The sequence below is a fragment of the Peromyscus maniculatus genome, chromosome 14 (genome assembly GCF_049852395.1).
Source record: "Peromyscus maniculatus bairdii isolate BWxNUB_F1_BW_parent chromosome 14, HU_Pman_BW_mat_3.1, whole genome shotgun sequence".
Classification (NCBI taxonomy): domain Eukaryota; kingdom Metazoa; phylum Chordata; class Mammalia; order Rodentia; family Cricetidae; genus Peromyscus; species Peromyscus maniculatus.
The window spans coordinates 75,411,391-75,426,532 of NC_134865.1; the positions used below are offsets into that span (position 1 = coordinate 75,411,391).

General features: G+C 46.5%; 1 protein-coding gene and 1 pseudogene across 2 annotated transcripts; one reads left to right on the forward strand and one right to left on the reverse strand.

Annotated features, from left to right (window-relative positions):
* Positions 1–301: 301 nt before the first annotated feature.
* LOC143268483 (small ribosomal subunit protein eS8 pseudogene) lies at positions 302–2,115 on the reverse strand (annotated as a pseudogene).
* A 671-nt stretch (positions 2,116–2,786) lies between these two features.
* On the forward strand, positions 2,787–14,473 carry LOC102920046 (serine protease inhibitor A3N-like). Of its 2 annotated transcripts, none has more exons than XM_076551300.1 (5): positions 2,787–2,845; positions 8,308–8,961; positions 11,238–11,511; positions 12,434–12,584; positions 13,531–14,473. In XM_076551300.1, the coding sequence occupies exons 2-5, from the start codon at positions 8,325–8,327 to the stop codon at positions 13,729–13,731; spliced, it is 1,263 nt and encodes a 420-aa protein (XP_076407415.1). In that variant the 5' UTR covers positions 2,787–2,845; positions 8,308–8,324; the 3' UTR covers positions 13,732–14,473. The 2 variants fall into 2 exon arrangements, with proteins under 2 accessions (XP_076407415.1, XP_042117046.2); XM_042261112.2 differs by lacking the exon at positions 2,787–2,845 and adding an exon at positions 6,379–6,525.
* Positions 14,474–15,142: the final 669 nt, after the last annotated feature.

Genomic DNA, 15,142 nt, shown 5'->3' on the forward strand with positions numbered 1-15,142 from the left:
GCATCTCACCAGGTCTTTGCTCTTTCCTGAAGAAGTGACCCATGCCTTCATGCCCTTGTCATCCTGACTGGATTAGGTTGTTGTTGTTTCCCATGACTTTAATCTCAGGACATGGTAATACAAAGAGACATCCTAAAGGATCACCTGATCTCTAGACACAATCTTTCTTGCCTCCACTGTAGAGAAGCAATCCAGTTCTGCTTGGTAATGTGAACCAATCACTCCCCTTTAGAGACTTATTCCATTCTTAGACTGTTGGATAAAAACCATCTAAAACACAAACAGGCAGGTAGAAGTCTGAGCTTTCAGTTCAGTGGGTTGTTTGTTGTGTCTCCTGGCAGGAGAAGTCCCTGACTCTAAAACCAAAAATTCTAGGCCAGCAGAATTAAAATTTGAGAATAGGAATTAAAAAATATCTTCATAGTGGGTACCTAGGGTGATAGTGATTTTAACCCTTCGCTTTCACCTATTAACTCCTTTGCCTGTGGATCCCAGCTAAGAAGAAAACATACCACACAGTGGACAATGATTTGAAGCATATATCACCTTCTAGAAAATGCTTCTCCAGACATCCAGACTGCTCCCACCTCACTGGTACTATAACTGTGTCCCCAAAAGACCATTCCATCTCTCTATCAGAACAGCTGCTTGAGGATGCTGTGGAATGGTAAGGCCAGGGGAACTCATGATTTTGGGTCCACTGTTACATTCTCTGGCTGGGAAATGAGTTCCGTGTCCAGGTGTAATTCTGTGTGGGGTACCATGTTGGTGGATAAGTCATTCTGTAAAACCATAGATGATGGTTTTGGCAGAAATAGTACATGTAGAAAGTCAAATCCATAACCAAAATAAATATCTACTTCTGTAAGAAAAAAAAAAGCATTGTTCTTTCCATGGATGAAGTGGCCCAATGCAGTCAGTCTGCCACCAGGTCCTTGGCTAGTTATCCAGGAGAATGGTGCCATGTCTAAGGCTTAGTGATGGTCTGGCTGCTGGAGGATCTGGCACCCATTTGCAGATAGAGCCAGGTCAGCCATGCTGAGAGGTAGTCCATGTTGTCAAGCCCATGTGTAACTACCATCTCTATTACCATGAACACTTTGTTCATGGCCCCTGTGCTGGCTGGTCTTATGTTAACTGGACACACAAACTAGAACATACTGAAAGAAGGAAACCTTAATTGAGAATATGCTTCCATGAGATCTGGTTATAAGGCAATTTCTTTCTTTCTTTTTTTTATAGAACAATAAACACCTTTATTACATGCGCTATGAATGATGCTTTATTTGCCTTTCCAGGCTTTGATCTTCCTCAGATAGAACTCCAGTTCCTTGCCTTCTAGCGCATAGCCGTCTGCTCTGCCACACTGGCCTGGTCTTGAGGCAACACAGGCAAGAAGCTTGCCCTGCTGGAACTGCTCCTCCAGAAGACTGCTGATTCTTTTTCCTTTCATCATATTTCTTTTGGATTTTCGTTGATTGTTTTTTTGTTTAATATTTCTTCCTCTTCAGGAGTCAGCTTGACCCCCTTCTTGCGGCCCAGGGGCAGCACATAGTGAGACTCATACCACTGTCGGAATGGTGTACAGTTGATAAGCACAATGCAGTTCTTCACCGGGGTCTTGGTGCGGACCAGTTCACTATTGGATGCATTGTAGACAACATCAATGATCCTTGTTTTCCTAGCACAACACTCAGAGCCCCAGGAAAAGTTTCCTACATCCAATCTTAGGGCATGGTACTTCTTGCTGCCTCCTCGGACTCAGACTGCGTGTATACAACGAGGGCCAATCTTCGTGTTGGCAGCAGGCCGTCCCAGCTCATACTTCTGCTTCTTGTGGTAGCGTGTTCTGTTACCCCCAGTCTTGCGGCGCTTGTGCCAGTTGTCTCGAGGATGCCCATCACTCGGCGCTGGCTGGAAAGAGGACATAGGCAATGTCTTAATTAGTTATTGATTGGGTAGTGCCCAGCCCATGTGAGTGGTGCCATCCCTGAGATGGTGGTTCTATAAGAAAGCTGACTGAACAAGAAAGGGGAAGCAAGCCAGCAACAACACCCCTCCTCTCCCTGGCATCTGCATCAGCTCCTGTCTCCAAGGCCTTTCCCTTTTGAGTTCCTGTCCTAACTTCCTTTCATGATGAACAGCAATATGGAAGTGTAAGCCAGATAAGCACTTTCCTCCCCAAGTTGCTCTTTGGTCATAATGTTTTGTCCCAGCAATAAAAAACCCTAATAAGACAACTTGGTAACTGTCTAGTGTGGTACTGTTCTGACAGCCCTACTATTGTTTGAGGAGGCTTGTGAAGGACTTCAAAACTTTATGGTAGAAAAAACACTGAGTGTTGGGAGCTCAGTGGGATGTTCTCTGGTATCTTGGTAGAAACAAACCTTAAGAGAAATGTGGAGGATGGGGGCCTGGCATGAGATGTTTCTGAGGGAAGTTTAAAAACTATATCAGAACCCACAGAGGGGCCATGTCCTATATTTCAAAGCTGAAAGGAGAGAGACTGAGGGGTGTGGTGGTAATCTAATTGTACTGAAATGTGATTTTGATTGTATGTTAATAAATAAAGTTGCCCGGGGGTCAGAGCTATTAGAGCCATAGCAAGAGTGTGGCGGTGGTGGCACACGCCTTTAATCCCATAGATATCTGTGTGTTCAGGGATATAGCCAGCAATGGAGACATATGCCTTTAAGACCTAGGGGGCTGTACATTCAGACAGTAACGAGGCAGTCATGTGTTTGGGTTTACAACCAATGAGAAGGCAGAACAAAATACTTTAAATAGACGAACAGACAGGAAATAGAACCCTGATTCGGGAAGCTGGGACACCGCAGGCGGAAGGGTGAGATTTTAGCTCTGAGCTCTGACCTCTCGGCTTTCTCTTTTGCATTGTTTCTGTGTTTCTTATTTAATAAGATGGTTGGTTACATCTATAGAGGGGTCCAGGTTCTGATGAGCTTTAGGAGAAGGTTGGTCTTTGCCAGGAGAATCTGATGAGCATAGCAAGAGGCACAAAGGGAGGAGAGAGAAATGAGACGAAAGAAGGTCTGAACATAGAGGGTGTCAGACCACTTGCCTGTGCATTGGCAGAATTTGTCCAAATCAGTGAGAATCAGGTAGTTGAATGTGTCATTTACTTCCCACAGAGACTGACTGTCAAATTTGTATTACAGCCAGGCCATATTGCAGAAAAAAATAGGTAGTGACACTTACTGAGATCTGTAAGTGTGAGGTGGGAAAGAGACTTAAAGATAGAAGCAAGTGGAGTTGAGGAGTCACGCTTGGAATGGAAAAAATCCCATGATTGATCAAGTGAGAGAGACAGAGCAAGCAGGAAGAAAGACAACCTTGAAAAGGCAGCAGTTGAGAACTTCAGAGTGAGGAGGAAGTGGGAGAGACTTAGAGAAGAGGGCGGAGGAATCCCACCAGGAGAGGGATACCGATAGCACAGGAGCAAAGGCACAGGGAGGGATGCAGTGAGTGATGCAGGGACAGAGTCTCTGTCTGAGGGTGTCGCCATAGAGAACTAGACTCCTCAGAAAGATGCTCAGTGAACAGATGTCCCTTACAGAGGATGGGGTGCACAGAAGTGCATAGGGGAGCTACCTGATGTCCCATACACTTCAGGAGTTCAGAAAGACAGAGGGACAGCAGGCTCCAGTGATGCAATGAGAAAGACAGACACAGAGGAGGAAGTTCCAAAAAGTCTCTTTAGCAAGCAAGGGTGTGGGAGGACCCACAGAGGCTCCCTGGTAAGGTCTTTCTCAAGGTCAGAGAATCTGAGCTTGCTTTACCCAGCAGGGCTAAGTAATAGGATGATTTGGCCAATGGTGTAGTTACAAGGTGTTTTGAAGGGTCTACACCTGGTTTATATTGTGCTTTGATCTTAATGGGGAATGTCTTTTGATCCTCCCCTTGCTGAGGTATAAAAGTCCCATCATGATTAAACTCAAGGCAACTGGATATTGACCCATGGCCCTCTTGAAGCTTTCCTGTGTCTCAGTCTTTCTCTTCATCCAGCCCTATATTTCAACTTAAACTTCCTCATTCCTCATTCTTCCCCACAGGAACCTTTCCACAGATAGAAATGATCTCCTATAGGGGTGGACAGAGGAGTAGGCACAATAGGTGGATGTCTTAGATAGGGTTTCTAATTCTGTGATGTAGGAAACACCAAGATTAAAAAGCAAGTTGGGGAGGAAAGGATTTCTGTGTCTCACATTCTACAACACTGTTCATCATTCCAAGAATTCAGGACAGGAACCCAAACATGGCAACCTCCCGAAGTCAGGAGATGATGTTAAGGTCAGGAGGGGTGCTTCTTTCTGGCTTTCTGTTGCTGGATCCTACTGGTTGCCTTGGGAGAAGGAGTGAGAAGGTACAGCATTAACAGCACAGACACCAGGACTCAGTTGGAAGACAAACAACAAACTCCTTTCTTTAATAACAGGGAAGGACTTTTATACCCTCCTCTCACACCCAGTCTGGGTTGCAATCTGCTTCCATTGCATGGTTGTCCCTCATTGGCTGGGCATGTTCAGGAATTCTGACAGTGCCTTTTACTAGGCCCTCAGGCAGACTCCAGATTGGCTCATATGAATTTCATTATGTGCATGCCTTGGCAATTGGCCTTAGCCAATTTCCTTGACCCTATTGGCATGTCCTACTACAGAGTCCTTAGCATGGTTTGCTTAGCCTGCTTTCATACAGAACCCAGGACCACCAGGCCTGGGGTCACACCATCCACCATGGACTGGTCCTCCTCATCCACAACTAGTTAAGAAACTTCTCTAAGGTTGATCCACAGTCTCTAATTATGTATGCATTTTCTCAAGTGAGTTTCCCCCCTCTAAGATGACTATAGATGATCTCAAGTTGACATATATCTATCCAATGCAGTAGAGAGAGAAACAGCTGGAAAGGCAGACTCTAAAATTTAGACTTGAATACTAGGCTGGGTTAGGGGGAGTGGCAGGATCCAGCAGAAGCAAGTGATTGGCACACAGGAGTGTAAAAACCAAGCACTTCTATTCAGTTAGAGTGGATCGGGCCCTTTCAAAAGGTGCCAAGGGCTCTCTCCATGGTTACAAAACTAAATGTAAGCCAGTGTGGGGAAAACAGAGATTTATTGAAGATTAAACTATCAAGGTCTCTCTCTCTCTCTCTCTCTGTCTCTCTCTCTCTGTCTCTGTCTCTGTCTCTGTCTCTCTCTCTCTCTCTCTCTCTCTCTGGGATGGCAGAGTAAATAAGCAAAATGGTAGAAAAAAAACAGATTTTATAGGATAGCAGGGTAGTCATCTTTGAACTGATTCAGGCTGTCTGGATTGAAGGACAATTGGCTGCTCTTGCTGAGGTAACAGATGTGTGTGGGAAGGTTAGGGTGGATCCTGGCCAACAGAAATGCACCATGAATTATCTGCTTCTCTGAAACACAGAGACCTGCTTTTAGGCTTCTGTTTATTCAGCCAAAATCCTTCTTGTTAAGATCAGCACCTCCATTTCAAGGACAGCAGCTTTAGACCTCACCCCTGCCTGCTGAGTCTCTAACCACACTGTTGACACAAACACCATAGCTCTTCCTAAAGGGCCTAAGAGATAATTTATTCTGGAGCCATTTTGAGTGGCAATGATCTGAAAACACAGACTCACATTAAACAAATTCCATGTTCCACTGTGGAGGCAGGCTCACGAAAACTTGATAGCTTAACAAAGAAAGAAAGTCACAAACCAAGGCAGGTTTAAGAGAACCTCAGAGAGGCAGGTGCATCAATATGGGGGAGCTTCTCCACAGCTCAAGATGTTATCTGCTGGCATTCTTAGCTTTTGGATTGAAGCTAGTTGTCTGCTAAGTGAATAGACTCTATTGTCACAAGATTTAGTTCTGACACAGAGGGAGGAAACAGGCTGTTCCAGAGAGGCAGCACTTAGTCCTTGAAGAGTTAGTTAGCCTCTGGCCCGTGGTGTTCCCATCTCTCTACAGTACTGAAATTCAGATCAGCCAGCCAGGCTCTGCAGACACAGATTCCTTTAGGAGTTTCCCTTCACTGCCAGACAAGGCAGCTTCCCTCCAGAAGTCTGAGAGCCAAAGAGGGGAGATGGAGTCTCTATTTAAATATCCAAATGCTGCTTGATAAGATGGTTACACAGACACAGGTGGAGTTTGTCTATTTGCCTCCAACTACTCTCCAGTTCCACACTGATCTTTGAACCATTGGAGAAACAGAAGCTGCAACCTTGAAATCTAGTGGCAGTCACCTTATTGATTGGACCACAGTGAGAGGTGTTTCTGCTAAATAGATGTTCTAAATTCATGTTACCAGAAATCATCTTGTCTGCCCACTTCCAATCTTATCTCAGAGCACACCTTGTATGTGCCAGCATTTCCTAAGAGGTGGGAGGTTGTGCCGATGTGGATAAATAGGCATCAGTGTGCAGTGGGAGAGCAGCACCCCAGGAGAACAGCAACCCCAAATATCAGGACTCACCTAACACTGATGGTGGGAGTTGGCTTCAGCTCTCCAGGTAATGCCCAGGATTCCTTCTCTCTGGGGACAGTGGAAGAAGCCTTTCCAGGACTGTGGTATTGGCAATTACCTGGTTTGGAGGTGGTGAGAATGTTCCTGTGGTATGGAGTTAGAGTACATTTCTGGGGTCCATATGAATCTTCTCTCCAGTCAGGGTCTTCATATCTGTGGCAGATGTGGGTGCCTTGAGCTATGCTCCTGGAGAGTAAATGGAGCCTGCTCCTTCTGACCCTGCACAAGGAGGAAGCATTGAGACCTTGTCTAGTCTGGGTGCTGTTGTCATAGCTAAGGGGAGAGAGGACAGTTGCAGAGTCCCTCTGGGGCAGCAGGCTTGGGATCTGGGACCCCAGTTCCCCAACAGATGCCATGGCCACTATGAGGGGCACCATCCTCTCATAGTCAGAAAAAGAAGACAGCCACTCAGGCAAATTTCCCCTGTACAAAGTGACTAGCCAGTTTTCTGTGGAAATAATTTTGCAGTAGAATATAGCTGAATGCTTTACAAAGAAATAGATGCACCGTTCTGACAGTAAACACAGGGTAAAGGCAGCTGAAATCCATGGCACTCTGCAGGCATGTCACAGGCCTGGGCACATGTGGATCAGCTTTAACACCTCCCTCCACTGCTCCCTCCATTCTCCTCCTACACTTTTCTAGTCTTCTCTCCCCTCTGCCTTCCCCTTGACTCCCTCATCTGATCGCCTCCCTGCTCCTATCCTCCTGCCCTCATTTCCCTCCACTTTCTCACTCCTCATCCTTCCCCACCTGGTCTTCTCTTCTCTCTATCTATCTTCCCCATCACCCCTTCCCTCTAGCATCTACATTCACTTTGAAACTCACCTATTCAGTGGACAGAGGCTAAAGTTTGGCTTCCATGTTTACCATGACCACAAGCTTTCAAATGTGGTCTCTAGCATGCTTGTGATCCCCACTCCAGGAGTGTATGGAGGAGATGGTTCTCTGAACATTGCCTATAAACACCCACACATTCCCATAATAAGCCAGACACATTCACTAATAACACAACCTAGGCCACTCACCGGGCTGCCCTGAGAGGGCCACCCATTTGCTTTCTGCCACCACACAGCCATTCTGACAACCAAAATAAAATCTGATCCTGGTGCGAGAAACTGGGACATCATTCAATTTTCTTCCTGTCAGGAAGCCTTCCAAGCCTGAGATAGAAACCACCCTCTGTTATCCTGGCAGAGCTGAAAGTACCTTCCTCTTTCAATTAACCCACTTCATGTCCAGAAACAGGAACCAGTTGCACCCCAGAGCAGTGAGATATCATGAACTTGTCACCTGGAGTTTGGGATGCCCCATTGGATGCTGATCTAATTCAAGGTTCCTTCACTGAGTCTTGACTAGAATTTGGTGATGGCAGATGGGGCACAAGTGCAAATTAAGAGTATTCCCTGATTTTTAAAGTGTCCTTATGCCAAGATAGAAAGGAAAGAAGAAATTAAGATTTTAGAAGGCTTTTGCCCATCCCCAGATCTGTCTCTTTCTTACGTTGTGACCCTGGAATATCTCTTCACCTCTATGGATCCTGATTCTCTGTTAGGAAAACTGGCTACTACAGCATCACTTCCTCCAGGGAAAACAGTGTGCATGAGGTCTGGTAGTGCCATCTGAGGGGCCAGAGCACTTCCTGTGCATTATCACAGAGGCACAAAGAGGCAGCAGAACAAAGACTCAATAGAGGCAAGGTTGAAGGACAAGGAGAATCTCAGGACAACACCTGACCCTCCCAGACTCAAAAGATCTTTCTTTTCAGACAGGAGAGCAGCGAAGATGGTTCTCTTTGTAGCTCTGGGGCTGTTGATGGCTGGGTTCTGCCCTGCTGTTATCTGTGAACCAGATGGCACATTGGGAAGAAACACTGAAGTTCAAGAAGACCAAAACAATGGGACACGAGTGGACAGTCTGGCACTGGCCTCCATCAACACTGACTTTGCCTTCACCCTCTACAAGGAGTTGGCTTTGAAGAATCCAAATAAAAATGTTATCTTCTCCCCGCTCAGCATTTCAGCTGCCTTGGCCATCTTGTCCCTGGGAGCCAGCAACAATACCCTGGAAGAGATTCTAGAAGGTCTCAAGTTCAATCTGACAGAGACGCCTGAGGCAGACATCCACAGGGGCTTTGGGCACCTCCTCCACATGCTCAGCCAGCCAGGGGACCAGGTGCAGATCAGCATAGGCAACATGATGTTTGTTGAAAAGCACCTGCAGATCCTGGCAGAGTTCAAAGAGAAGGCAAGGGCACTGTACCAGGCTGAGATCTCTGGGACTGACTTCCAACAGCCTCATGAAGCCAAAAAACTCATCAATGACTATGTGAAGAAACAGACCCAGGGGAAGATCAAGGAACTGGTCTCAGACCTGGATGGGAAAACATTAATGATGTTGGTGAATTACATCTACTTTAAAGGTGAGGATGGTCTCTCTTTCAGGGGTGACTAGAGAGGGTATTAACTGGGCACCTTGTGTCCATAAGCTGACTACTAGAAAGGAGGTGCTCATGGCCTTGGAGACATGGGTACCTAAATTATTATTACTAGCAGGACTTACTTGTCTTTTGGGATTTTTTTAGATATACTTGTGATTCCTGGTACATACTCCACAGAATCCCTGAGTTCTCAGCCTAAGAGTGTTGTGTTTGGATGTGACCTAAACTTATTGACTAGCAGATTGCATAGATTATGTTCACAGTCCTACCTGAATGTGATGAAGCCATAGCTTCATGCTGCAGAGATGGTGTCTTAGTCAGTGTTCCATTGCTGTGAAGGGACACCATGACCATAGCAACTCTTATAGGAAAATGTTTAATGGGGGTGGCTTACCCAAAATTCAGAGGTTCAGTCCATTATCATCACAGTGGGACATGTAAATGTGTAGGCAGACATGATACTAGAATGGTATCTGAGAGTCCTACATCTTTCAGACAAGAGGAAGTGTTCTAGGGCTCTGGAAGTTATCTTGAGCATTTATGAGACCTCATAGCCTGCCTCCACAATGACATACTTCCTGCAACAAGACCACACATACTGTAACAAAGCCACATCTCCTAATAATGCCACTCGGTATGAGCTTATGGGGGACAATTGCATTCAAACTACCTGAAAAGAAATCCCTCATTCAGCCTACTCCAGCATTTCTGAAATGCTCCTACATAATCCATCTGCTAGAGAACCTATGTCTCTAGGAGGACTCAGGTGGTCTGCGACTTCTTGACCTAAGGAGCATGGCTACCCCATCTTAAAGGGGGGGAGTAGAATGCCCCATGACTACTGAAAAGCCTTTATCACATTCCTATGCAGGACCTCTCCCTGAGCCTTTTCTGTAATGCTCCATTTGAACATGGAAAAGCAGGGACTGAGGAAAAGCCAGTAGTGAGAGGGAGGTGTCAGCCAGGCAGTGTTCTGTGTTCAGTGTCTGGCTGATTAATGGAACTTTAGTTTTTAAAATTAATAGTCAAGGCAGCCTATGGGGTCACAGTACTGAAGACACAATCCTGGGATAAGGAGTCTGGGATTAGGGATCAGGAGAGTTTGAAAAATGAGTTCGAATTGCAGTGGGTAAGTGTTCGTAGGGAGACACCCAGAGCCCATACCCACCAATAACTGCCTGATAGACCAAGAGTGAGGCAAAGGCACACAGAATGATTACTGATAAAAAAAATATTGATGTGCCTAGATCTGGCGTGGTTTGGGACTCTGGACTCTGGATAGGCCAGAGAAGAGGAGGGTACGCTTTCAGAAAATAAACAGAAAACCAATTGGCCATGGACAGAAGAGGATGGGAGGATAGAGGACAGGTGTTCAGGATGACCACAGAGCAGCTGTTCTCTGGAGAGAAGGGAAGCAGAGTGGTGGCCTGAAGGATTAGACTGCAGGGCTTGGCTTTCTATGCTGGGCCAGGACCTAAACTCCAAGGCTGCTTGACCCTGATGTGGGGATGTGTGTTTATGCTGCTGGATCTTGAGCACAAGAAATTGTCAAAGTACCAAGTCATCCAGGGTGTATTGCAGATGGTCACATGCACTTGGGATGTGGGGCAAGTCTAAGTAGGATATTTTTTATTTATCGAGGTAAACAGAGATCATGTAGTTGAATAAGACTGATTATTCATATCTTAGTCAACCAACTATGGGATCCTGGTAATCTAACTCTGGGGAGTTGCAGATCTCACCAGCTTCAATCTAAACCCACTCATGCCTCTGGGAACTGACTTCCAGTAAGGTGGTTCACACTGATTGGCACCATGGACAGATCACTGTGTGGGAGAACACAGTCTCTCTTGTCCTGTTTCCCCTAAAACCTGTCCCACAAGACATTGCCTTCTAGATATGGCTCCTCCTGAGGAAGAAGGGATCCTCAACTCCCCAGGCCCCAGGCTCCCCACTTTCACTCTCATCTCTCTGTTACACACCCCACCCTCAGGTCCCTGGCTGTTTTTCAGGTATCTCATGTAGGGAAGCTTTAGTTTTGAGTTCCCCTCTTCAAACCATGCCTGTGGATCACTTCACATTCATAGTTCTACATCTGCCAGGGTTATTCCTAATCTAGATTATGCAACCAGCAAGAGATACTCTGTGTAGATGAAGATGGATTGATTCCTGTCAAGAGTGAAAATTTAGAGCAGAAATGGGGTGGAGGTGGGGTCTCTCTGCTGATGGCACAGTCTGATAACCTGCTCCTCATTTAGGGAAATGGAAGAGGCCCTTTGACGCTCGTTTCACTTTTGAGTCTCACTTCTACTTGGACCAAAAGAGGACTGTGAAGGTGCCCATGATGAAAATTAAGGATCTGACCACACCCTACTTCCGGGATGAGGATCTGTCCTGCTCTGTGGTGGAGCTGAAGTACAGAGGCAATGCCAGTGCCCTGTTTATCCTCCCTGATGAGGGCAAGATGCAGCAGGTGGAAGCCAGCTTGCAACCAGAGACCCTGAAGAAGTGGAAGGACTCTCTGAGGTCCAGGTGGGTATCCATAGGAACCAGAACATCCTGTTGTTGGCCTGAGGCCCAGTTTCCCTGTCCCTCAGAGCCTCACTAGTACCCAGTGTAATGGTTGGAGAGTCAGCAGGGACAAGTGGAGTGAAAGTGAATTTCCATCTTCTTACTCAGTAGTTTGGGGCCACATTTTACTGCCATGTTGTTGTTCACAAGTTGATGACATCAGCTAGAGCAGAGGCTGAGAATTCCTCTGTGTCTGACAGTCTGTAATTACAGGGAATCTTTAATGGGTTTTGAAAGGCAGAGTGAAGTGTGGCTGAGATGAGATCAGCTCTGAGAATCAGCTCTGCCCTGTGTATCCATCTCATCCCCTCATCACTCATCCATTCTCCATTCATGGGATGATGACTTGAAGACCTATGTGCTATACTCAAATTTAGACCCTGAGAGGGTATCAGAAACTCAAGAACAAAATTTATTACCCTTCAGGACTCATCTTATAATGAGGAAGAGAGAGTGGGGACATGAAAATATAACTGATCATTATTTGATTAGTTAAGTGTGAGCATGAGTGAGATTGAGAATTCGGAGGAATCAAGGATAAGGAAAGCTGGAGTCGGATGGAGTGAGCAATTTTAACTAGAAGGATCATTAGATGAAGTCTGAGGGTCCACATGACAGGGAAGGACTGCATTTTCTGGGTCTGGGAGAAAAGCATTTTAGATAGGGGAAAACTGGTACCAAGCTTCTTTGCCTGCCCCTGTAAAGCATCTTATGCATCAATGGATATTTAATGCAATAGGAAAAGCAAAATCATGTGATGTAGGCCCAGATGGAAAGAGGGCTTCTCTCTAGTGAATGGGCTGTGTGTGATGTGCCCTAGCTACAATGTCATTTGAAAGGAACACAGTCCAGTGAGGCTTACATTTCTCTTTTTCATTCTCAGGAAGATCAACCAGCTCTACATGCCCAAGTTCTCCATCACCACTGACTACAGCCTGGAGAAAATCCTTCCACAGCTGGGCATCAGGGAAGTCTTCTCCACTCAGGCTGACCTGTCTCGGATCACAGGGGCCAAGGACCTGAGAGTCTCTCAGGTAAGCCAAGACACACTGGGTGGTTCTCATTGGTGCCTGAATGAGGATGGTGAAGGCCACATGCTGTGCAGGGGAATGGTAAATGGATAAAAAAGCCTGCATTTCTGAGATTCCTCCATCCCAGCAGAGCTGGATTACAGCCTAAATATTCCTGCTGGATACCATGCAGTCAATCCCTCCTCTACCCCCTGAACATAACTTCACCCTGGAGCCAGGGGTGGAAAAGAGCCTGTGCTTAGTCTTCAACAACCATAGACACCAACCTGTGCTGTATGTGGATGCTACCCACAATCCACTGCAGGGCAAAGCATTTCAGCCTCAGCCTTTTCACTGCAGAGCTGACCCAGTACTTCTTCAGTAGCACACAGAATGGCAGCAGTAAAGGAAATAACAAGGGGTGAATGGCAGTTGGGATGAAAACATTAAGAATAGGAGAGAAGATGCCGTAGAACCCCACACTACATTCCCAGTTGCACAGCCTGACAATGCCTAGTATTCTGTCCAGTGCTCACTCAGAGGCCTGGGCTCAGATCTGTCTGAGCAGGGCATGGAGTCTGCAAATGAGAAGCCATGCTCAGTGCATTGAGGTTGTATGTCCCAAGGAGACTGGAACAGGAGGGATGCTGAAACTTGCTCTTGCTGCCAGCACACTGGCTGTTCACCGTGGGTCTTCTGAGAAGAAGCCTGTGGAGTAAGGACTGGTGTTGCCTACACCAATCCTCCAGTTTGTCATGAGTTTGAGAGCAACACAGATTCTCAGAGACTGAGCAGACCCAGGGCATGCCTCATCTCACAACCTGAGCAGAGACTTGGAAACACAAGGGGTAGAGCTCACTGCAGGAACAAATAACTTCACCAGCTGCTGAGGCCCGCAGTAGATGTTTCCTTTAGGAATTTCCTCTCCTAACCTCCCTGGTCTCCAGTGAGTGATGTCTTTCTCCTACAGGTGGTCCACAAGGCCGTGCTGGACGTGGCTGAGACAGGCACAGAAGCAGCTGCTGCCACAAGAGTCATGGCTATGGGATCGGCTCTAATTTTGAACCCTCTGAGAGTGAATTTCAACAGGGCATTCCTGATGATTATCTTTGACACAAATACTCAGATTCCACTCTTTATGGCCAAAGTCACAAATCCCAGGGGAAACTAGCACTACCAAGAAGCCTCAGGTGAGGCTTCTTCCTGAGGGCCAGAGATTAAGCCTGTATGTGGGTCTCAATGTGCATTTTCATTTCCATGCTCTGATTGGCTGTCACATGTCTTGATTGTCATGTGACTTATTGTATGACTCAAACATGCATAGGACTCTTGGACAGTCAGTGTCAGGCTCCCAGTCCTCCTGGTAGCACTAGTTCATGTTCCTGAGCTTGAACTCTGTCTTTGTGGCCCCTCCCTGCTGCCTCTCCTTATCTGCATCTACCCAAAAGCCTGGGCCCTGGCAGTAGACTCGGTCCCTATCTAGGGTCAGGTTATGTCTGCCTTCAGCTTCTGCAGGCTTGATAAAACTATGCAAGCTTATAGTTCAAACATGTGAACCTCAGCCCCAGCACTGATAAGGCAACCTGCTGCCCTGAGTCTATTTCCAGAAACTGGGGCCACAGTGTGCCCAGTTCCTGCCTCATACTTTTCCTCTTCTAGGCTCTGCCACCCATTGGCCCTTACATGGGCTCCTGACCCTTCCCACATCTGGCACAGTATTGGATCCCTTATTCCTGAAGCTCATGGAATAGATTGGTCAGTCCAGCTTCTTTCCCCCCAGTACACAAACCTAGGGCAGTGGAGTCCTTTTCTAGGGTCCCCACTATCCAACATCACACAACAGATGGACACGTCCACCTTCCTTACGCAAAATGCATGGCTTTGAGCAAAGGATCAATAAATATATAACTGCACAGGAAGTGTTCAGGCAATGTTCACTCAGCTTCTGTTGGCCGGGGTGGGCCCTCTAGTGACCAGGGGGTAGTAGAGATTGTCACTCACACTCTGTGACTCCTGTGATGGACCTCTGACCTACATGTTATTTTCAGTCCTTCTTATAGATGAGGAAAGTGAGGCACAGAGAAGCTTAATCATTTCCCATGACCCCACGGCTAGACATTATGACTGGCAGGATGTTCTTCAAGTGTCCTGATGTCAGAAGAACAGTTTTCACCAAGCTGGGGTTCTGTGCACAGGCATCACCATGGTGGTGTGCAGGTGGATCATAAAACAAGGCTCTGGATGCTTTCTAGAGAGCTCCCAAAACAGTCTATGGATCATGTGACCTATGTGTTGAGATCAGAGGAGGGTGAGAAGGTGGTCAGATGTCCAGAAAGAATGCTTTGGGCAAGGCACACAGCAATCGAGGTATTCCTAAGAATCATGGGTGGGGGTTAGGAAAAGAATAAACAGTCTCCAGATGTTAAAGAGCCTGGACCTGTGAGGATTCTCAAATGACTGAGAGCTACAAGGAGCTCTGGAGGGGTGAATCACTGTTCCTGTCTTCGGAAACTCATAATTTTGTGTGGCTATAAAGCAGAGAACTGCTCTGGGCAAATATGGGGATTGACACTGAGTGCAGT